General features: G+C 36.7%; 1 protein-coding gene across 2 annotated transcripts in view; it reads right to left on the bottom strand.

The window, feature by feature from the left end:
• LOC113106146 (limb region 1 protein homolog) overlaps window positions 1-25,219 on the bottom strand; it is a 35,033-nt gene that overhangs the window by 3,761 nt on the left and 6,053 nt on the right. Inside the window, exons 1-12 of one of the 2 annotated variants that reach the window (XM_026267778.1) lie at window positions 20,868-21,273; window positions 20,464-20,590; window positions 20,289-20,357; window positions 18,638-18,702; window positions 18,466-18,538; window positions 13,289-13,378; window positions 9,566-9,642; window positions 9,344-9,421; window positions 4,076-4,149; window positions 3,847-3,937; window positions 3,453-3,519; window positions 167-328 (exon numbers count right to left, since the gene is read on the bottom strand). In XM_026267778.1, coding sequence (XP_026123563.1) covers window positions 167-328; window positions 3,453-3,519; window positions 3,847-3,937; window positions 4,076-4,149; window positions 9,344-9,421; window positions 9,566-9,642; window positions 13,289-13,378; window positions 18,466-18,538; window positions 18,638-18,702; window positions 20,289-20,357; window positions 20,464-20,590; window positions 20,868-20,870 — 976 coding nt within the window. In that variant the 5' untranslated portion in view covers window positions 20,871-21,273. Of the gene's footprint in view, window positions 1-166; window positions 329-3,452; window positions 3,520-3,846; window positions 3,938-4,075; window positions 4,150-9,343; window positions 9,422-9,565; window positions 9,643-13,288; window positions 13,379-18,465; window positions 18,539-18,637; window positions 18,703-20,288; window positions 20,358-20,463; window positions 20,591-20,867; window positions 21,274-25,219 lie in introns of those variants that run through there. The other variant, XM_026267776.1, reaches the window with a different exon arrangement.

Genomic DNA, 25,219 nt, shown 5'->3' with positions numbered 1-25,219 from the left:
CAAAGAGGTGCGTATTTGAAACATTTGGACATTTTGACTCTTACAGACTGACAGATAATTTAGCATTTCAAAACTAAAACTACAGTATGTATTTTTTGCACTGCCCTGAATATACAGACACAAAGGCATGAGCATAAAAAGAGATTATGTGAGCAGAATACATTACCGAGGGCTTTGAGGAGTTCCTCTCGCACAGCAGATGTGAATTTTCGGACCAGACACAATGTGGTTACCACAGCAAACAGAAGATTGTAGGAAAGTACGATGTAAAAATTTCCAAGCCAATTAAATCGTCCAAAATCACCCAGGAGATCAAACCTTGTTATTCCTGCAGCAAGTAAGACACAGAAAAATTATTTTTGACAATTTTTTGACATTCAATAGGTGGGAGTGTCTTAAAAAGTCTCAAGCATAAATAGAAACAAAGAGTAAAGAAAGGGGAAGATGGTTTGTTGGAAAGAAAGGACTGAAAGAGCAGGTGAGGGCTCGTGATGAAGACACGATAAAAAAAATTCTGAACGACACTTCAAGAACTGCAGCTCCATCTTAATCAGATTACACCACATCATAAAGTATCTTTTCCCACATTCTAGATAAGCAAGTCTGACATTTACCATCTGCTGTCATATTTCAGTTAGAATGAAGCTTGTTTATTGTCATCAGATAATACATTCTTTCTGAAACAACAAGTTGCACTCTGAAATGGGATTTGTAAAGCATAAAAATCTATTTTTTTCCTCCTCTCATGCTTTTGGGTGCTCCTTTAGGTAACATTATAACTCAACCTTTTTCTGGACTACCTCTAAATAAAACATTGGGTACAACAGGCTGACTCCTGAGGATAACTTAAAACAACTTCAGTGTTTCCATCCAAAATCTCAAGCACCATTCAGTTTGTTGAAAGTGGTAAAAAAAAAAAAAAAAAACTAAAGGGTCAAGTTTTAATTCGTGGGCAAAACATATTCATTCTAAGTTAGATGTGCTTAGCTGAAGTATCCACTAGTAAAATCACAAAAGGTCAACAATGGCCCCTTCAAACTTAAATCCTCAAATATAATCATTAGTTACCCCAATAAAAAAAATATTATTTTTTTTTTTAATTTTTCTTCCCTAGGATTTCCACCTTGATAAATCCTTTGCAGTTTTTTTTTCTTTTTCCGCCAGCCGTAAAAGAAGAAAAAACTGCAGAAGGATAAATTAAACGGTTTACTTTAATTAAATGAGCTTTTCTAGACTTGATGACCAGTTGATGAGAGCAATGGCCAGTTTCTGTGCTCTATAACGTTTAAAAGGAATTGTAAAGTGAATCACATTTAAACGGAACAAAATTCTAATGTCAAAAGGTTTCTCTTCTGCATGCCTGATTTTTTGGCTGTGGTCAAATGTACACCATTATTGTAAGTAAACTAATTACATAGAATCTGTAGACCTTCAGACAGATATAACTGTCTATAACAGCTAGTCATTGACAGGAATGTTCAATTAAAACAATGGCATAAAACTCTAGATGAATGGCACTCTCTAACCGATGATTAAATGTCTTATTTAGCTAATTCTTTCTCAGGTGACCCCCTTTAATGGCTTAGTGAAATAAAGAAACCTACATCTCAGAAAGGTAAAAAAACAATCAAGAGTTTAATATTGTTAAAAAGAAGAGTGTTAGGGTGAGAGTTGTTAACGGTGTGTAAAAGTCAGTGCTGTCACACAAGTCAGTTTGCCTTTCCCACATTTTCAACAGCAGGCTCCTGCAGTCTTGCACAAACACACACACAAACACACACACACACACACACACATTTCACTACATTAGTGAGGACATCTTATAGACCTTCCATTGCTTTATATAAGGTCAATGATATCAACCCCTGACCCTAAACATCACCCCCACAATAACATGATTCAGCTTTTCCATGATTTTATCCAGTGATGTCTGGCTCTCTAGTCAGCGTTCAACATGTTTTACTATATTAGTGATAATGAGGACATGTTTCGACAGAGAGGATATTTTGGACCTCACAGATATAGCCAAACCTGCAAATATTTGTACACACACACACACACACACACACAGTATTTCTGCAGGACTCCCATCTTTCCACACGGGGGATGTGTTTGAGTCTATGTGCCAGTAAATGTGTTTTAATTCGTCTAGCAACCTCTCCTTTCATCTATTGAGTGCAGCACAGCAGAAATGTTGATATGTTTCTGAAGCTCCCAGTGAGTCACTGTACTCACTCACTCATTCATTTACACATACACACAAAGCTATTTGAACAGCTGTCTGTAGCTTGCCATGTTGTTTATTGCAGCTATTGTGACGGCTGTTCTTCTGTCCTTTTTCTCACTCCATTCTTGTGTAAAATCTCTATGGCAAATCCCGCTGGAATGTAACTTGTTAAATCTTAACAGTGGAAATGAGTCTGCCTGTATGTTTATACATCAGTGTAAATGGAAAATGTATAAAAATGGTAGTATCCAAACACAAACAAATGTTTAATGCTATGTTTATGGTAACCCAAAAACACAGACGCTTACACTGCTGTACAAAAGTTTGGGATCAGGAAGTTTTTTATGATTTAAAAAAAAATGTTATAATGCTCACCCAGGCTGTATCTATTTGATCCAAAAAATAAAACACAGAAAAAAAAATTTCTTGCGATTTAAAATAACAGTTTACAATTTTAATATACTTTAAAATATATTCCTGTGAAGCAAAGCTGAATTTTCAGCATCATAACATGATTCTTCAGAAATCATTCTAATATGCTGATTTATAATTAATGTTGGAAACAGTTGTGCTGATTAATATTTTTTTGGGACCGGTGATATTTTTTTTTCAGGATTCTTTGATGAATAAAAAGTTAAAAAGGAACAGTGTTTATTCAAAATAGAAAGTTTGGGGTCAGTAAATGTTTCTTTCCTATTTTTCATTGATACTTTTTTTTAAGCAAGGATGTGTTAAATGGATAAAAAGTGATCGTAAAGACATTGTTAGAAAACAGAAAACATTTCTATTTTGAATAAATGCTGTTTCTTTTTTTACTTTTTATTCCTCAAAGAATCAAAGAATCAAAAAAAAAAAAAAAAAAAAAATTAACACTTTCCAGAAAATATTAAGCAGCACAACAGTTTCAACACTGATAATTAATGAGCATATTAGATATATATGATCTCTGAAGGATCATGGGACACTGAAAACTGGAGTAATGATCCTGAAAATTCAGTTCTGCTTCACAGAAATAAATACAATTTTAAAGTATATTAAAAACAGAAACCATTATAAGAAATTGCAATGATATATAATGTGGTCATATATAATTTTTTAGTATTTTGATCAAATAAATATAGCCTTGATGAGCTTAAGTGACTCCATTAAAAAACATGAAAAACCTTACTGATCCCAAACTTCTAAACGGCAGTGTATGTACATATGCAGGTTAGGAGGACCTTACCAAGTGTTCGGGACATGACAGGCAAGGCCGAGCTCAGCACTAGAATGGATACACAGCAACCAATGATCTACAAGACAAGACAAGACAAGACTAAGAAACATTTCCACTGAATGCACCATGACCACATTTTTTGCAAAATGATTAAGAAACAATTCAAATAAAACAACTATTATCCTTGAACTGCTTAACATTAAGTACAAAATGCAATAATGTGTCATTTTTGGTTTCCATTGCTTAGATGCTTAACAACATATTTAGGTATTGAAAAAGACAAGAATTCAACTTCTCAGAATTGGAAACGATTTGACTCCACAACAAATTGTCAATGTTTTATACATTTGGTTTAACCTAGAGTGAACAGGCCTTAAAAGTGAAGCAGTGTTGCAGATCCTACCGTTGTCATGGTAGTGTCGTCCTTTCTGGGTGTGAGCTCCTGAAAGATGCGAAGGCTATAGAAGCCAACCACGGATGAGACCATCAGATAACTGTTCAAGAGTTAAGACGAACCCAGCTGTTTCCTCTAGAACACACTCACAACATTCCTTCACTAAACACACAATCTGTGATCAAACACTCGACCGGAGCCTATGCAGCATTAGATTATCACACACAGCAAAGGATACAATATGAGAATGATTTCAGTAACTGCCTGGGCAACTCCAAATTTGGATAAGGAGGCATTGCCAATATTTCCTTCCTGCGGAAACAAAGAGTGAAAGTTATAGTCAATGGTTATTTTCATAAACTGATTTTATTTTCCTCCACATAAAATATGCTTTCAGAATATGAACATTTTTCATTTGTCTCTCAAAGGCACCGTTTGAGGTTCAGAACTGAGAGGAGTAACTGCATGTAGTGGACGTGTTTTAGCGACGTGCCCAACACACAGGCTCCTGTTACAACCGAAGCTGTGTAATCTAAATAAGACTACAGTGTTGACACCTCAGTGCTTCAGGCAAAAAGCGGCACAAATATTTGGAACTGTTCTGAGTGAACGCTATTATGAAGAAATAAAACATATAAAGCTCAGATTAGCGAAGTTTCCCCTCTCACCAATGAGGACAGACAGAGTGAAATTGGCGAAGTAATGAATGGAAGCAGATGAAAGAAATCTTTTTTAAATTCACCGCCGCTCACACACACATAATATGTGAGCAGGTGTTCAAACAAAAAAGAAGCAGCAGAAGAAAAAAAAAGAAGCAATGGAGCTCTTACAGTAAGAGGCTGCATAGCATGAATGGCTGCCAAAAATTAAGAGAAAAATGTGAAAAAAACAAATGCGCTGGCAAACAAAGTTTTTCAATCTCAGGCCTTTAATATCTTTTGAAGTCATTGACGCGATCTGAAGGTTTAGATTGGAATTATTACAATAAAAGCCAACATTTATTTGACATAATTTATCAATGTAAAACAACTTTAGTCTGGGCTTGACAAGCAAGAAAAATAAAATAAGAATCAATCACCGCTCTCATTCTAATGATGTGTATTTGACAGCAGACCAATTCAAAATCAACAGAGCATAGAAAAATATTTATGACGATCTTTCTAGCCGGATTAGATCAAATCTGAACCAGATTTTATAATGCCAGTCTTGCTTGCTGTTATTGATGACAGGCCTGAAGAAAGTTTACATGTGATTGAAAAACCGCAGAAGCTAAACTAAACACCTGCTCATAAAACATCATCAAACACTCAAACTGTTATATAAGTGAATAGCTAGCTAGTAGTTGGATAACGCTTTATTATAAGGTCCAATTCTCTAACCATGTACTATGAATTTTGCCTCAAACTCCTAATTTTCTGTTTATTAAGGTAGTTGTTAATTTAAGGTATAGTTTAGGATTAGGGATGTAGAATATTGTCATGCTTTATAAGTACTAATAAACAGCCAATATGTTAATTATAGGCATGCTAATGAGCAACTAGTTAATAGTGAGAATCGGTCCCTATATTAAAATGTCACCAGTAGTTGAAATATATATAAATATATATATATTAGTGGTGGGCCGTTATTGGCGTTAACGTGCTGCGTTAACGCGAGACTCTTATCGGGCGATAAAAAAAATATCGCCGTTAATCTATTCTCAAAGTTGGGTTGGGAGCTGGGTCTATACTAAGCAAGCTATTGTGACTTTCAGCTTGATATTTTATATAACCGACTGGCTGAGGCCAGCCTAAAAAGATGCTCAGGACAGTTGACGGGCCACTGCTGCGCATCGTCACGAAAGCTTATCTTTTTCACGTTTTTACACCTTACCGCTTGTCGATTTAAACATTAAAGCATCCAAACACAAGACGTGGAAAAACTGAACAGAACTGGTAACTCATGCGCTGTGTTCGGTGCGGAGAGAGAGAGGGAGAGAAAGAGAGAGACACGTATCACGGACAGCGACACTGAACCGAGCTCTCTTCTGTGTAGAGAAAGGCGTCTCAAAACACTTGAACATCGAATTTGCTTATTTTTGCTCTTGTGCCAACAAATACATACAAAATTTGTCAAAATATCCACCCTTGGAAATTATGCTCGAAAAAACTGTCAGTTATTTCTTAAGTGAAAGTAAACAGTTGAGGAAAAAAATGGGATGTGTATTATATTGGATGCGTTCATCGTCTCTTAAAGTGACTGCGCCTAATTTAGCCACTGGCTGCTGTAATGTTAATCCAAGAAAATTAAAGAAAATCACTCACTGCTCTTGACTGAATTACTTTGTAGTTTTAACAGTCAAACCAAAAATTATTCAGAAACCATGTATAATTTTTGATATATATAGCAAAACTATAATAATGTGAGAAATGTTGAAGGTGTCTGAATAAATGTAGGTTTGATTGTATATTTCATTTTTACATTGAAGACTATCCAGTGCTTTTTTACATTTAATTATTTAGTTTCTGTACCTTGACACCTACAAACTTGAAAGAAACTTAAACATTGGTGTGAAACAGGCGTAATGTTGTTTGCACCTTGTGTTTACAGCTTTTTCAAGCACTTTGTGATACATTTTGGAAACCGGAGATGAGCCCCTTTTCTAATGCACCACCTAGCTTGATGAACCCCTTCTCAAAGACTTAATGTTTGCCAATTTTATTTGGGTAACACACATATTCTGAGTGCCTTCGGCAGAATTAGAATGAGCCATTTTAATCTAGATTAATCTAATCTCACAATCTAATCACAGTGAGATTAATCTAGATTAAAAAAATGTATCTATGCCCACCATGCCCACCACTAATATATATATATATATATATATATATATATATATATATATATATATATATATATATATATATATATATATATATATATATATATATATATATATACATATATATACACATACATACCTGAACTGAGCCTGAACTTTTTTCCAGGGGCGGCACATGCAAAACATGCAATAACTGCGGCAACTTAAAAATGTGAAAGGATACTATGGCAAAGTTATTGCTTTCTTTTTTCAAACTGATTTTCTTTTTCATGAATGTATGGTTGACCTGAAGAATGGTGATGTTTCACTTTACAGCGTGATTAAACGATGTCTAAATCCATTACATTTTAATATTTGGCCACGTGCAGAAATGTTTATTTTGAAATCGTGATGTACAACACATGGCATATTTAGCAATAGGTTGATGTAGTCTCCTGTGTTGGCAAAGGTTTATAAATGATTTACCTTACAAATCTAGTGACATAATGCACACTGTTTCACCAGATGACATTAAGCAATACAAATTCAGCGTGTATACAGAGGAAGAGTTTAACCCCTTTCACACATACAGTCTTTACTGGTAAATTACCATTAAGAGATCATGTGTGAACAGGACCTTTACAAAAATCCCGGTAAATATGTTCTGGCAATCATATCATTCTTATGTAGATGGCATGATTACTCTGAGCTGTTTAAAAAGCTCCGCTGCTTTATAATTAGCTTTTCTATATAAATATGCGCTAGATGGACATCATTGACCATTGTGCCTCGCAGCTTTTTGTCACACTTCTCCATTCATCAGGGCTGCAACTCTACAATTGGATACTATTATGCATGTCTTGTGTTTAGAAGAGCAAAGCATTCTGATTGGCTAGTAATGATAATTTGGTTCACAGTGAAAGCTGCTCGTCTCATACCATTGGTAGGCAAACTTATGGACTCGAAAGTGATATCAATCAACAAGATTATTTTTTTTTTTAATGTAGGATTATTTTTTTCTGCAGACAAAGACTGTATGCCGGTGTGTGTGTGTGTGTGTGTGTCTACACATCCATCCTTGACTGTCATTTAACTTACAGCCATAAACTGACTGATATTATTGAACAGGACAGGTATCTCAAATCCAATTTTCTGCTTAGAGCTGTGTGAGGTGTTTGTTGGCGCTGCTCAACACCTGTGATTTTAAGCGAATTCAAGGAGATCTGTGTGTGTACCTTCCTTCAGGTGTGTCCTAACTACACTGCATGTTTTGATGTGCCTCAGCTTCCTCTGATGAAGGATAATAACAGAAAAAAAGAGCATGGATTAGAGAGGCCTTTTTTTTTTTCTTTTTTAGAAAGATGTTTACTGACAGTTAAGTGGCATCTGTTGACTCTTGTCAAAGGTTCAGAGGTCAAAAAGAGAAATATGATCTCTCTCGCTTTCCCTCTCATCTCATTTCTCATTCCATCATTCCTTCTGCTCTGCATGACACGTGAGATACGAGTTCGGATGAGAAACGGACATTAATGAGGCTGTTTTTAGCATCGACAATAATTCTGAATCCATGGGGAGTGACAGCAATAAGACTTTTACTGCAGTCATTAGCAACAGTGCATCAGACAGCTTAATGCAAGCAGTGCCATTGCATTAGATCTCTTTACCACAAAGCCACATTTACGATGCCCTGCCTTATCGGACAGTCTGGCATTAACCTAGTTACCTTAACTCGCATCAATCTCTCTGAAGAATGCTGCCCTCCCCCGCCACATCCCAAGCCGACGTAAAAACCATCAAACAGACGTGCAGACACCGCTGCTGGGTTGTCGTGGTTACATGAGATCTTAAGCATGGCACAAGTCCAGCTCATCAAACGCATAAACCATTAACCAGCCTGTCAAGAGGGCCCTTCGTCTCTGAACACTGTGACAAGTGTAATTTGGGGGGTTTTCAGTCAAGCGTCATGCCAAGGCAAATATCGACACTAATAAAATAATTCGAATGGGGAGCGGGCACGCTTATAGAGCAGCTCAACGCTATCAAACCATGGCCAGAAAAAGGATATGTTGAATTTCCTTTGTCATGGGAAGATGGTATGGAGCAGGGACAGCAGGTGGGAGTAGTAAAGTTGTGAGATAAGACCATCATCGTATGGAGGAAAAGAAAGAGTGAGAACAAAACAATGTTCACCTTAAAAAAAAAAAAAAAAAAAAAAACAGGAAATAATGTAACTGTTCCCATGGCCCTGTTAATCTATTTACCTGTCCAGCGTTAAACTGACTTGGTCCTATATTCAAATCAGCTGCAGCTTGTAATTTCCTTGTCAAAGAGAAAAGTGACACGGACTTCGCACAGTCGAAATTGTGCAATGATGGTTTCAATACAGAGCTTTGACTAAAAACACCCAGTTGAGACGAATGAGGGCTGTGTCCAGAGTTTCACACACATAGGGTGCGTGAGTGCCTTTGAATTGACATCAAGCAGAGCGAATGGGAGCGCAACTCTGATAAAAAGCATCAAACAGCAGTGACATGATACACATCTCGACCTGCCTTTTCTTCTACAGAACACACCTGAGCATATCTGGAATTCAGTGTGCCACGATGCAGAGCGTGCTTTTTGCTGGACAGCGAGAGAGGGAGCAAGTGAACGAAAAGCGGAGTATTTGTTTACATTTTCAGCTTTGTTGACTTGCATTTTTCTTACCGTTGAACCCTTTGGCAAAGCCGTCTCATCAACAAGCAAGTACACAATGTTCAGGGCAACCAGTAGAACAGAAATCGCCTGCAAGCAGCACGGATGGAAACAAAAATAAGCATTATAAACAGTAGAAAGAAACATCAAAACAACATATGAAAAAAAACTGCATTGAATCAAATGCTTTGTGGTTCGTTATGATAACCCTGCAAAGGCTAAATAAACACGTACCGTTCCAGCAAGCAGGATCAGCATCACTATGGGGTAAAGGAGGTTCTTTTCCCAGGCTGAGGCCTTCTTTCTCCTTTCTAGGACAGAAGGTGAAAGAAACGATTGTAGTTTCTGACTAGCGGTACATGTGTTTACCATGAACTGACGTTGAGCAAATTCCCCAAATCCCTTTAAATCAGTCCATTCCTCTCAGTGTCTGACAGAAAAACTATTTCAAACCAAGATAAAGAGTAAAGGCCAGGACAATAACTATAAAGTAGGGCTGGGCGATAAGGAGCAAAAAATATATCTCGATATATTTTGCTATATCTCGATATACGATATATATCTCGATATCTTTACAGGAATAATAACCCCCAAAAAACTACTGCAAAAACAAATATGGCAAATATTACATGTTAACGGGCCTATGAAACATTTTATTTTTTTCTTCACCATATGTTTTATTGTTATCAAATTCTGTGTTTTAGCATGTGCAATTATTTAAATGCATAAAAACAACTTAATTAGTTAAAAACAATTCTTAAAATAGCCTTATGTGAAATGTTTTTTTCCCTTCAGAAATTCTGTGTATTTACATTTTTCTGATTATCAAATGAAGGCATAAAACATTCATTTAATTTATCTTTTAATTATTTAAAATTAAGCAAACTTTATTTTTTGGTAAACAAAGGGGATTTACTATTAAAAATAAAACATGGGAGAAATGTTGTGTGATTATTCCTTATAAAATTATGTTCGTTTCATTTTAATAGTAGTAGTAGTGGGCTATGTACATTCTGCTGAACAATAGTAATAGATTTCTGTCAAATACTTTTATTTTGACGGGTTTACTTTTACAGTTCTGTGTATGTGATACCACAGTCTATGATGTGATATGAGCTAGTTTTACTCAAATCAAACGGTCAGATGCTCATGAAGTGACTCTCAGTGCAGTTCTGGAGATGTTCCTCATGTGTTCACGTCTTTATTTAGAGAGAGGAAAGACAATGAAATCAGCGCGAGCGTTATGCGAGCTTCCGTGTTTAATGAATGAAGACGCGCTTCTGCTCCATTCGTTGACACAGACACGCAGAACATGCAGGATTCATATTTAAATAGACTTTTCCGGGTTAATATTTGCAGATATTAGTCCATTTCGCGATTTGATGTAAGTGCATGACCGACTTTTGATTAATTCATTTAAAATTTGACCAATTCCGTGACATTCCGCGTTAAACTGTAAATTCCATTTTTATGACTGGATTCCGCGATTCCGTCTGCGTTTCATTGGGCCCTACAGTAGACATCTGCCTGCCGTTCGCCCTACGCCTTAAAACTGATATAATGGAGCCAGTTGTCTTTTTTTTTTTTTTGACTAGTTCTCTACACGCGAGGTGAGAGGGGACAAAAGCAAGGAGGCGGGGGGCGAGCGAGCGGGGGCGAGCACAGCACAGGGAAGGCAAACAAGCAAAGTGGCGGAATCAGAATATAAACAATATATCGATATATACGATATGTCAAAATCCATATCGTGTTTAAAAAATATCTCGATATATTTTAAATATCGAGATATCGCCCACCCCTACTATAAAGATAACGCTAAAGATACATTTCTAAAAATCATTCTCAATATTAAAGAATAGAAGACTCCACACAGCTATAATGATAAAGGCACAGAGAAATTATTTTGTGTGGGAATCACTTTCAGAAAATTTTTTTTTCCAGCTGATGAACGATACAAACATTGACACCCAATCAGAATCAATCCTGGTCTCATGGCATAAACATACCTGTGGGCACTTTTTTTTTAGCGAGACATGAAATACATACCAATAAGTACAAACCACTGGAGTTTCCAAAAGAAATGAACACTAGAGGCAGTAAAACTCCGACCTTTTATTCCTTTTCACACAAATTTACAGTTTCGATTAATAAAGCACCATTTTTGCATAATTACTTGAAGAATATTATTTTATGACTTATTTATGACAATATTAATATGCTGGGAGATTTGAAAACTGATGATTTTGAACATTCGCATCGCACATATCCAGCTGGACACCAATCCAACAGTAGTTTTGTTCGGTAGCTCACGGAGTACGCAGACACACTTGAGAGGCGAGGAGCTCTGTGTAACCTTCTAATCCAGTGTAACCACGGATCGACAAAACAATTCACTTCTGCATATAAGGAAGTTGAATTGGCACGGTTGCATCAACAAATGCATTTTTATATATGAATTCTGAACCGCCACAATACGTACCTGAAGCAACATAATAAAAACACAACAATACATAAACGTTGTTGCACAAAAAGTACAGAGAGGTACGTATTTTTATTAGACCAGAGTGGCAAAAGCAGCAGATAAGCGTGCATTTAGAATTAATACACAATATTGTCTGCTGGGGTGGAGGTTAATATAGTTATCTTTATAGTTATCGTTCTTGGTGTGAATGGGCCTAGAAAGATTATATAAAAAGTATAAACTATTTACATCAGTGTAACATTTTATAAGTTTAATGAACAGGCTTAAATGTAATATTTACATAAAATAAAGCTATCTTAGAATTTTTTAAAAACAGTAGTCTATGTATAAATTAACATTTACCTAGATTAATAAATGCTGTAAAAGTATTGTCCCTTTATGATACCAAGTGCATTAACTAATGTTAACAAATAAAACTAACTGTGAGGTGTCAAACATATACTTGTTTAAATGGTTGGGGTCAGTAAAATTTGGATAGAAACAGACTTTTAGCAGTTAAGCGTTAAACTGAGTGATCATGAGTGATGTGTAAAAAAAAAAGTTTCCAAATTTTTTAAATTTTTTATTAAGCAGCATAACTGTTTATAATATTGGTAATAAGAACTGTTTCTTGAGCAGCAAATCAGCATATCAGAATGATTTCTGAAGGCTTATAATTATACTGAAAATTCAGCTTTGCCATCACAGGAATAAATTACATTTTAGAAATAGAAGACATTCATTTTAAATTGTTTCACAATTTTACTGTACATTTGATCAAATAAATGCAGCATTGGTGAACATAAGAGGCTTCTTTCAAAAACTTGAACGGTAGTGAATAAGAACTACAGCCTTACTGTAGAAAATGTATTGCTTTGTATTTTAGTGTTGATATACAGCTACCAGTTATTTCTGGGTTAACTCAAGTAAATCCACATCTGTTTGAACAGAGGTTTCAGTACAGTTCAGAAGAGTAACAAATATTAGGGATTCTCCTGCTACACCCATGAAGTTAATTCTAGAACATCTTTGCTTGATCCCAGTGTCTGTCACTCCTGTGCCTCTCTGTCCTCTACCCTCTCCTTCTCTACATCTCTCGCTCTGATTCTGCTCTGGCTCGGAGCTTGGCAGGGTTCCCTGCATATGCACCATGCCGCCTCTAAATTAATGACCGCACTTGAAGAGACAGCCACAATAAAGTCTGCATCACACTCCAATATCCTAAGTGCCTTTGTGGCCTCCTCTCCTTCCAACTGCTCGTCTCTTCGGAATCATTTATAATACCCAAAAACACAGGCTGACGTCGAAAATGATACAGCCATACCCTATTTGGCCACAGTCCAAATGACTGTTCACTTTCAAATATGCACACACTTGGCAATTCAACAATATTATGAGGAGTGGATATTGCAGCCCACACATATTTGAAACTGACAGCTCTGACAGAATCAGAGTTTAATTTGGTTTAATTAAACGTTGTTAAAAACATCTCTCACCGAGTTTGTTCCTCTGATTGCGAATGTTGTCCAGCTCTTTGTAGAGATGGAGCTGAGAGTTTCCATGGAAATAAGAGTTTGACATCATACCTGAGAGACAGACAAAGACAGAAGGAGCTTTAGAAAAAGACATATAGAGAGCAAAGAACTGAAACAAAGAAAAACACTATCATTCTGTTTACCTTGGCTTATTAAGAGCTTCTGTAAAAAGATCAAACCACTAGGAAACATCGGGGATGTGAACATAAATCAGTGGTTTGAACTTTGTTATCTTAACTGTTACTCAAGTACCTACTTAATATAATCACACCATCTGTCAGAAAATCTGTCAAGAAGGAAAAATATATTCATTTACTGCAAGTAAAAGCAGTTAAACATCTGAATGCCTGAAAAGCGAGAGTGCGTTCAGTGCCCTGCAGGAGGTTTATCACCACAGTTCAGCCATACTCTATATTTGAACAATTCTATTAAACCTTCGATTTTGCTTTGCTAATTCTCACACTTTCAACATCTGCAACAATTGAGAAAATCTCATCAGCACCACACGACTGCAATGTCTAATGTATTTAACAAGCTCTTCAACAATGTTTTGAAAATTGAACTATTGCATTAGTCCTTAAAAATAAATAGAATTATTACAATATGTTATTAGAAAAAGTCCCACTTTATATTAGGTGGCCTTTCATTTCAATTGATCATTTGATACAATCTACTTATTATTTACATACATTGTACTTTTAGGGTACACTAGCTCTTTTGGTTCGATTGACGTTGATTGCGTTCAGTTCATTTGGATGATGTGAACGCTGTCTTCTGAACTCGGGTGCACACCTGCAAACTGTACATGAGTTAAAAAAGCTTGGTCCGGGGTAGAGTTCATGTGAACGCAATCGTACCAAATCGCAGAAGTGCGATTAATGATGTATTATTTGATAAAAGTGTGTGTTCGTATGTGCGTTTCAGTTCCACTCACTTTCCTGACGAGTGCGACTGACGTGCTGCAAGCAGAGAGCTGTATGTCTCATTTCTGATCGCCTTCAGCGTTCTTACATCATTTGCAGTGCATTCGTAAGACAGACGTAAATGCCAATATGTACCAAAGCTTTGTAAACAAAATGAACGGTTCATAAATGTAAATATATAAAAGTGCAGAGAGCAATGTTATGCATTTTCCGCCTTCCCCTGTGCCGTTGTTACTAAGCAACGGGGGGAAAAGCTGCTGGCTTGATAACGCAAACGAACTGCAGCTCGGACCCAAATAAAATAATGAAGGCAGTCCAGCGGGGGGCAGGGGGAGGGGGAGCAATCGAACTTAGGTTCAGACCAGTGTGTTTTACAATACAATATGAACACAATAAATACTGTACATAGTACTTATTTTTATGTCACCTAATATAAAGTGGGACCTAAAATTTCTAACAATAAATGAAAATTAATAATGTAATTAAGGATTAATTAAATTAAATCATTGACATGTATAATAGTTTTTGTAAAGTTTTGCCTCTAAAGGTTTTTCCTTATTGTCAAAACGTTACACTTTATTTGAAGGTGTGCTTGTTCTTGTTGCTCGTAAGTGCTGAGAAATATTAATTATATCAATTACTTACTATATGGTTAGGGTTAGGATTAGGGTTTGTCTTAGGGTTATTTGTATGTAATTATGCACAATATATTCTTATTACAATAGTGAGTACATGTAACAAGTACACCTCAAAATAAAGTTTTACTATCAAAAATAGCTTATAATGAAAATAATAGGTGTACTTTTTTTATGGCTTATATACATTATTCATACTCTGAGAACAATAATGTTAACCCATTTGACAGGAGCATGTCTGATATGCTGGTCCAAGACTGGAAAAAGTTATATCTTATTAAAAAATTTTTGCCATAAGAGACTTGACAGTGTCAGGATGGAGTCTCAAGACAAGGAGGGAAAGGAGAGGCTTCTGGTGGCATTTGTGAATTAGATTAAGAAATCTAATCAGAATTTCATTAAAAAAAGGAAAATTATGTTTGTAGCATATTTAAAATTCAAATATTAAGGTGAAAAAAAAAAAGTTACTTGGAAAAGTTTAAATTGAATGGACTTGAACACAGTAGGCATGTACTGTACATGTGCAGCCCAATGATTGTGAGTGTGGATCAAATGGACAATGCTAAACATTTGGCTGCAAGCATACACCAAGTGTTTACGTCAGAACTGAAGTATACTTTGGGAATGCGTTACCCCCAACACCAGTAGTTGTATAACTCTAACTGCAGAGTCTAGGCCAGACGTTTGCATGCTGCGACTGGTTCTGACGGAAGAGGGGACTGAGGTTTCTTCTGAACACTGAGTGTGTGTGTGTGTGTGTCAGGAGGTGAGAGCGAGAGGGCAAAACCAGAGAGGGGTTCTCCAGGAAAACCACAGACTTCTGTCTCATTTAGTTCTTATTTATCCGTTTCATGCTGGTATTTTTTTTTTCACAGCTTCAGTGGTTTGTTTGCTCCTCAAAGCAGAGGATTGGTTTGCAGAGCCTCGGGGGACACACTGGCAGATCAGCAGCAATTAGTTCAGTGTTACACCATTACTGGCGTGCAATAAAAACACAATCTTTCATCTTTTCACCGACATGAGGCTGAGGAGTCAATCACTTTGATCAAAACGTGATTATTATTATGATGAGTGCACCACGCCCTGTCTGGTAGAGGTTCAGGTTCAGAAAGAAATCTATTAAAAGAAAAAAAAACACAGCAAGTGTGTTCCTGATCGTGTAACTTGTCCATACCGGTGATTTTTTTAGGGAAAATCTGTACCCTCCAACCAAAATGATGAGAAATAGGAAATGTCACTATTAGCTGATCAGGTCTGGATTGTTCTGCCAAACATGGCCCCGGGCTGCCCTGAGGGGCTAACAAGATGTGAGTGAAAAATGAGAGCAAGAACAACAGTTAAGATATCTGAATGCTGTAAGGAATAACTTTTGATTTCCTGTTATTATTAATAGCGTTTTGTTCACAGTTTAAAGTTGGCATGAAATGAAAATTCACTTTCATGTAATTTATTAATGCATGTTATTGTTAAATAGATATTATTTTACTTTATCTACATTTCATTAAAAAAAATGGTTATATGCTGGTCTCCAATCATTTAGTCTGCCTTGCATTCATTTATGTGTCCACATATCAAAATCCAATCAACAACAGATTAATTAATCCTAGTAGTTGTGTTTCATTGTGGATTTTACCTGTCAGAAGCTTCAAATTTACTGTTATTAAAGATTTTTTATTATTATTAATTAGGTACACTTACTGCATTGTATCATCTGCAGATTTGCAGATATGGTTTTGTTTTTGTAGTTTTGTTTGTACAGTGCATTCATGACATCATCAATAAATATCTACCCAAATTCCCTTAAAAACCTAATTCCTGATGACATAAGCAATGGTGGGGGAAAACACTAATAGATCCGATAGTTTGTTAAATATTTAGCTAATAATTTCAGTAACTGCTGCTGTCCCCATTTCAAGAAGATTAGAAAACTCTTGAATAAATTCCTGCATACAGCCCTTCAATTAAGGTGATAAAGGTAGCAAAGGAGGCTGGCAGAAGGAGAGGAGATGATGTCATTGTTTTCTAAAGAAACTTCGGCCAGTTCTGCATTACATCAGTGGTAATTATGCAAAGCAGAGAGCCATCCGGTACCGAGAGGAGTTTTTGCAAGGTCACCCTGCCACTGCGCATCTGGGCAACAGAGAAAAGTGCCAAGACAGAGGACAAACAAATGCCTGCACCCGAATTGGTATTGAAGCATACACTCAGACCAATGCACCTAAACACAGAGCCTGCAAGACTCAGTTCACAGTGCCACAGTTCAGAAAAAAAGTGCCCTAATGTACACATTATTACTCATGCAACTACATGAATGCATTCAGATTAATACTTCAATACTGTAACCTGCCATAATGGCCTCAACTAATGAGAATAAGCAGAGATCCAGATCAAGGCATTAATGTAATAACTAACACGCTTATGAATTAGCCCATATCAAGGGTCTGCAAGGGAGCGTGTGCATGCATGTAGGATCTAAATGAAGTTACAGTGAGCTGAATAATTGTTATTAGATAGAACACAGATAAGAGAGTAAAGCAAAGGAGACAGTTTCCTCCTGAACTCTTTTTCCCCCAACTTCACCTCAGGTTTTGCATTTATGGGGTGAAAGAAGAAAAGAACGAAAATTCCTTAAATTCCTGATAAGGTAAAATCGTTCTCTCCGTAACGCCTGAGCGAGATCTTCCTGTAACGCAGAGTTTTTGAGCTTTGCCAAAATCACATTCCACATCCCTAGTGGCCTTTTGTCACCCGAACACAGTGACTGCCAATGCGCTTCACATCAAACGGCAATCATAAAGAAGCCAAAATCGTTAAAACAGATTACAATTATTTTATCAGGTGTTCAAAGCAAATCTGCCTTTGGTGCTAACACTACAGAACCAAACATCCAAATGAGAGGCTATTGAAATTCATCCATGGGATTTGAGCAACTGGGCACTATCAGTTAAGATGATCTAGCTTACCTCCGTGAATTCAATAGAAAAGCACATGTTCTATGTTGACTGGCATCTGTACACTCTGTTGCGTGCATGAGTTGAAGCAAAAGTCTAGTTTGGCTTTAAACATGAACACTTCCTGTATTGTGTGTCAGCTAAAAGAAGACATACAAGTATGAGAAAACCTTATAGTATATTTTTAATGATGTTTCACCGGCTGCTTATCTGATTTAAATCAAACAAAATCCTGTAGGAAACACTGGAGCATATGGGTATTATTTCTCAAATACAGAGGGGGGGTAAGGGAGGGAGTTAAAGAAAGTGAGAAAACATGAGAGGGTGGTTCAACAGGGACATAAATCCATTAGATTCCTCTTTTCTTTGCTTTTTTAACTAAAAATAAACCAAAAACAACACTATCTGTACACCACCATTTATTAGTGCGATGAATTAATGCTGTCGAAAACATAAGAAACCACCCAACTAAAGTGATCCTCTACATTTCTTGCAACGTCACCAAAGCTTTGGCAGCAGAATAAATGCTAGAATTTACAGAAGCAAATAATCCGCTGTTATTCAGGTAATACAGAAAACCTGCATTTAAACCTTGCATTTGCTCTTCATATAAAAACAAAAACACTCACCATTGAGTCTACGCTCCATGGCCTCTTCCTGCAGCTGTATACAATAAATTTGCTCATCCAGATCCTCTAAAATCTTTACAGACAGAGAAAGAGAGGAACCAAGAGTGAGGGAGAATAGATGTTTAACAAATGCACACACACACACACACACACATGGTGTAATAGTACTTACTGTGGGTTTGACTAGTAATTGGCCCATCACTGTGAACATGCGTGACAGTCCTACTGGAGTACACACTGATGAGAAGAGACAAGAGGCTGCTTTAAACACACACATGCTCATTTATGCTTTTCAAAAGCAAAAATATGAATGTAACCTTTGAACTAGCTAAAATGTATCTAACTACTGTAACAGTGGCTGAAACAAGTTTAAATAACATCTTAATATGCATCTGTTTGCTCTGGAAAAGATATTTTAAGCCATTTTAATCAGAGGAACCATTCAACCAAATAGCTACTGCTGCCAATGAGATTCAACCTGCTTAAAGTATTCGAAAGTAACAATCTAGTTATGTTTCCACACTTTTTTCAACTAAATTAACAAAAGAATGAATGAATCAATTTAAATGTATGAAAGTTAAAGTGACGTGTGGCCAAGTACAGTGATCCCATACTCTGAATCTGTGCTCTGTATTTAACCCATCAAAGTGCACGCGCACACTGTAGTGAACACACACTGTAGTGAACACACACAGTAGTGAACACACACAGTAGTGAACACACACCCGGAGCAGTGGGCAGCCAATGCTGTAGTGCCCAGGGAGCAGTTGGGGGTGCTGTGCCTTGCTCAAGAGTCTCAGTCATGATGTTGAAGGTGGAGAGAGCGTTGGTTATTCACTCCACCCACCTATGATCCCTGCCGGGCCTAAGACTCGAACCCGTAACCTTCGGGTTACAAGTCCAACTCTCTATCCATTAGGCCATGACTGCCCCAATACAACAATACATGGGAATAATTGCAGAGGCATAACTGCCTCGTTCACAGTTTTGCTTAATTTTATATTGCCAGCAAAATGATTGTGAATACATCATAAATATTCTAAATACTGCACAGCCCTAAAGCACTCTCAGCTAAAATCTCTTCCAGTATATTACTATCCCACAGCAAACTGTGCTAGTATTTTTTCAGTCATATTCATTTTTTTTTAACTGCTGGTCAACAAATTATATTACATAATGTTACATTATACTATATTAACTACAGCCAGCAGGCACAGGTCATCAATATAACTTTGAGAATGAAAATAGTGTTGGCATATTTGACGCCAATTTGGCATTGACTTAACATTGGTTTTTAGTTACACAACCAGTAAAAGCAACAAACATCAACTGACGTCAGTATTGGACATCAGATTAACATTGACATTAGACGTTGAACTGACAATGAATTTCTCACTCGACATCGCACCTTAAATTTAACCAAATATCAACATCTTATGATGTGTGCATGCTGGGTAGTAAACATTATATTTTGGGAAATTATAGAAGAACATATTAGTAATTTAGTAATGAGTACATTTATTGTCAAATTGGATTGAATCAAGAAAACTGTCCTGTTATGGGACACTTTGTCGAGATTTAATTTGTTCTTAATTTCCTCGAAACGGATGAAAATAAAAAGCTAATGTTCAACCAAGAGGTTCAACTCAAAAGGCCAAACTGCAACACTAGCCCTCCAATATGCTTAAAAACCACTTCAACTTCAAGGTCTTCATAAGCCAGTGCTTAATTTTACTCTTCACTGCATTGAAATGTACAGCATCCACTGAGAGCTACATACAGAAGTGATCATTCACTGACAGCACAGTTTCACGTGAACTTACTAAGCAGCAACAGGCCTCCCATCAGAGAGATGCAGGAGTAGAGGTATGGCAGATAAAACTCCCATAAATCTAGAACGAGAGAACGTGACAAGCACAATAAACCACAGATCAATACATAACAGATTACATCACATGCATGCATCCACAACTGCAGAAGGAGAGTTAAGAGACAAACCATAGAGCGATTCCATGCTGGCGGCATCATTGTCGATGAGAGCGGACGCCACCCATACAATGCCCAGGATGAGGAGACCCAGCAGAAAGAGCATGACAAACGTCTCCAGCACTCGAGCCTTTATGCCCTGAAACCAACAAAACACCCGCTTTAATGTTTTCAGGTTTACTTACGGCTGTGATTCAGAAACACACACACACACAGAGATCAGCAGGTGTAAATGAGGCTCTAATTGGAAATTTAGCTCTGGAAGCCCCGGGACTTCCCTATAACACTGACTCAATGTCAACCCCCTTCCCAATATAAAACGCACACACAACAATAGGTCACCAGATGCAAAAAGAAACTAATGACCTTCCTCTCTCTCATTCACTGACACACACACTTATATGAACAGTTATTACCATGTCCGGTCGGAGTTTGCGGCTAAAATGAAAAAGGTGGCAGCTACTGTCTGAGATTAACTCCAGAGGCTCATCTGGAAACTATTAGGAGTTTTTTTCTGGTTCAGTAAGTGCCTTATGTGTGGCATTTAACTCCACTCCTATTGATCTCGGTGACTGCCAGTGTTTATAAACTGCAACACTGTCAAGAGATGAGTCTGCTCTTTCACTGTGCAGAAAACACACAAAAACACACGGGTCCAAAGTTTGGAGTCTGAAAGGGTTTTTTTTTTTTTTGGAAAGAAAGTAATACTTTTATTCGACAATGATGCATTAAACGTATCATGGTTTCCATGAAATTAGCAAGCACCACAACTTGTTTTAAACATTGAAAAAGATCAAAGCAAATCAGCATATTAGAATGATTTCTGAAGTATCGTGTGACACTGGACTAATGGCTGCTGAAAATACATAAAATAGAAAACATTTTTTTAAATTATACCAGTACATTACAGTAATATTTTCTTGTATTTCGAGCAAATAAAAGCAGCTTTGGTGAACATAAGAGACTACTCCTTTCAAAAAACCTTACCAATCTTATACATTTGAACAGCAGTGTACACGTCCATCACTCACAATGACAGTAGATATAGAAATAAACTGATCTACAAGCATTTATAAGCAATAAATAATCAAAAAAATCTAACCATGGAGATGATTTCCCTTCACCTGTCCCTTTCACACATTTTCAAGCGTCTACCTGAAACATGTCTGTCTCAATCCATTAGGGACTTTGTATATGTGCAGTATTTAATAGCTCTTCTTGATATTAAGAGAATCTAGAGCACCTCCAAGTGACTTCCTGATGAACAACATCTGCCTCACATCAGTCTCCCCTCAATGGACTTTGAACCTTTCATATTTAGACTGTGAATTAGCACATTTAAAGAACTGGTGTCCATAAATAACACTGAAAAACTGCAAAAACAATGCATGCAAAGGTGTCACAAGGCTATTTTGTTAAAGTAACTAGTACCGTGCTTTCAATGTATTTGGAAAGCAAGAAAACAAATACAGCCAAGAAAAGAGAGATGCAAAGCCAAGACAAAGAGAGAGATGTGGCAGAAAAGCCAGATATGGCTTGAGCTCTTCTTCTCGCTCCCATCTAAATGTGAGCACTGCTTAATATAGTAACTCTAAAATATTCAGCATCTAGTCCATTCTCTCTCTCACACACACACACACACTCTCTCACTCTTTCACATACACACAAACAGTGCAGTATATTCTAATTGGACAGCTGCTAATATGTTGACTTCCAAGAAATGCATGTATGTGTGAGGGAGACAAGGGGAGAAATAGAGATGCAAAAGCGAGTGTTTGCATTCATGCATGTTTTCTTAGTCTGATTCACTCTGAGAGGGCTCTCCGTGACCTTACACACCCTCAGTCAGTGTCAGGGTCACAAACTGCTCCCTGCGAAACAAGCAAACAGAATATAATAAAGACACATCTTTTAAAGGTTATTAATATTAAGTGCATGTCAGTCTGAAGAAGGAAAACCGAAATAAAGATTTTCCAAAAGAGTCTGACTGCAGGAACAAAGTTCGAATCTCTGATCTCGTACACAAAACACCAGAAAAGTGTGCAGTGTTTCCTTTGTCCACTATGATTTCCTCTCCATGAACTGACTCTCATCAATAAAGGCTTAGCATGAACAGTAGTCATTACCTTCTTTTTAAGCCTGCTACACTGAAAGCAGTGTCAGAGACACAAAACAGAGCGCAGAACACACAGGGGACATGAATCACTGTGTATCAACACACACACACACACAAGCCATTGATGTGCCATTCTGACTAATACGTTAGAAGCCCGTCAAAATGACGAGAAAACAGGATATATGACTTAAGGAAGGCACTTCAGTACTTTTGAAGTTTGTGGGTGTGTTTCATTTTCTTTTTATCCCTCTTCCTACAGTGTCACCATCTTTTTCTTGTTAGCATGAGGTGTCTAACAAATAAGACCTTTGAGAACGGCTTCCGAACTAATCTGGGGTTTGTCAAGAACACAAACAGCAGGATGTTAAAAGTCAAGAGAATGTTTAAAAGAGTGATAAAAATACGAAATGATTCCAAAACAAATAGAAAAGGCAAACAGGCAATCATTTTTAAAAGTATTAAGACACATCCAGTGCAATAGTCAAACTCATAAGTCCCTCTAGTGTGTCGCCGTGCTGATGGTAGTGAATGGTGCACACACATTCATTTGCATTCAAGTAAACCTCGCAAGAAACATCTCAATACACACAAACATTCAGGCTTTCTAAGGCTTTGACTATGGAGGCTATTATCCAATCCAGTGTTGCGCCTTTTTCCCGTCAAAATACAGAAACTCATATGTTGTCATAGAAACGGGTATAGAATGGGGCGCAGGCAAAGTAAATACGCAGTGTCACGGCCTCAGCAAGCAAAGCCTGGGAGCCAGAATCACATCTCAAAAATAAATATCAGCCCTATTGTGGACAGACTACAAAGGAAGAGACTGTCACACACACACACAGAGAGAGAGAGAGAGAGAGATCATTTTAGCATGTTCAAGGTTCATGTCATTCCTAAGGAATCAGTTTACATATTTCAGTAGTGTTATCTCCATGTGCATCGTAGGAAATTATGAGGCCATAAGGATCTTTGCAGTGTTTTTTTTTAAAAACGTTACACTGACTGGGGCATCAGTCTCTTTTCTTACTGAAATCATAATCCTGCCATCTGTTGGACAAAATCAGAACTACAGGCACCCTTAAAAGCTGTGTGTGTACATTCAAAGAGTAATCTAAATAAAATAAATAAGGTTTTTGATGTTAAAGAAATATCTATTATGCTCACTAAATCTGCATTTATTTGATCAAAAGTACAGTAAAAATAGTAATATTGTGAAACATTTTCACAAAAAAAAAAAAAAAATAATAATAATCTGTTTTCTATTTAAATAATGAAATTGATTCCTGTGATGGCAAAGCTACATTTTCAGACTTCAGATCCTTCACATGATTACATGATACATCAGAATTCATTCTAATATGATATTTTGTAATTTGATACGCTTTATTATCAACGTTGAAAAAAACCCTGAATCATCCAGTTCAGTATTTGAAAAGTGCTTCATATTTTTATAGAAACTGCAATACATTTTTCAGGATTATTTAATGAATAGAAAGATTAAATACATTTTTATTTTTACAAAAAAAAATAACATTGCAAATATCTTTACTAACACTTGATAAATTTAATACATCCATGTTAAATGAAAGTGTTATTTCTAGCCCTTTTTATTTATTTTACTTACTTTTAACTTTAACTTTTAAATGGTACTGTATCATGGTTTACACAAACATATTAAGCAGCACAACTGTTTTCAACATTGATAAAGAGAAATGTTTCTGGAGCACCAAATCAGCATATTAGAATGATTTCTGAAGGATCATGTGACACTGAAGACTGGAGGAATGGTGCTGAAATTTCAGCTTTGACACCACAAGAATGTGTTAAAATATACCATATTTTCCGGACTATAAGTAACACTTTTTTCATAGTTTGGCTGGTCCTGCGCTTATAGTCAGGTGCGACTTATTTATCAAAATTAATTTGACATGAATCAAGAGAAATGAACCAATAGAAAACATTACCGTCTCCAGCCGCGAGGGGGCGCTTTATGCTGCTCAGTGCTCCTGTAGCCTACACTTAAGACATAGAGCGGCCTCTCGCGCCTGTAGATGGTAATGTTTTCTCTTGGTTCTTGGTTCTAAATAAATGGGACTTATAGTCTAGTGTGACTTATATATGTTTTTTTCCTCGTCATGCTGTATTTTTGGACTGATGTGACTTATACTCAGGTGCGACTTATAGTCCGAAAAATACGGTACTCAAAGAAGTTTTATTTTTTTAATTGTACAAATTTCACAATATTGATGTTTTACTGTATTCTTGGTCAAATAAATGCAGCCTTGGTGAGAATAAGAGACTTTTTTCAAAAAAATAATAATAAAATCTTAAATATTCTAATTATTTCTAGAGAGAATGAGAAAGAGGGAGAGAAAGCAGTCTTTCTCTTTCTCTAAAGCAGTCACACACTTTCCTTCCCCACAGATTTTTGGTTTTGTTTATTACATTTGATGAAGTACTAATGCAAACACTGGCCCATAAAACGCAGCAGCTACAGCTCACAAGCTTTTAACAAACTACCCAGTTTCATTTCCTCCAGTTACTGAATGTAATTTGCCATATATACGTCCCCGTTTAACCATCTAACATGGAGACTGGCACAAGCAGGCCATTTGACTTTATACTTAAAAAGAAAACATGAAATCTTGCTTT

Source organism: Carassius auratus, chromosome 7, assembly GCF_003368295.1.
Source record: "Carassius auratus strain Wakin chromosome 7, ASM336829v1, whole genome shotgun sequence".
NCBI classification, from domain to species: domain Eukaryota; kingdom Metazoa; phylum Chordata; class Actinopteri; order Cypriniformes; family Cyprinidae; genus Carassius; species Carassius auratus.
The sequence above is the reverse complement of the archived record's forward strand: the minus strand, read 5'-3'. Positions and strand labels throughout refer to the sequence as shown.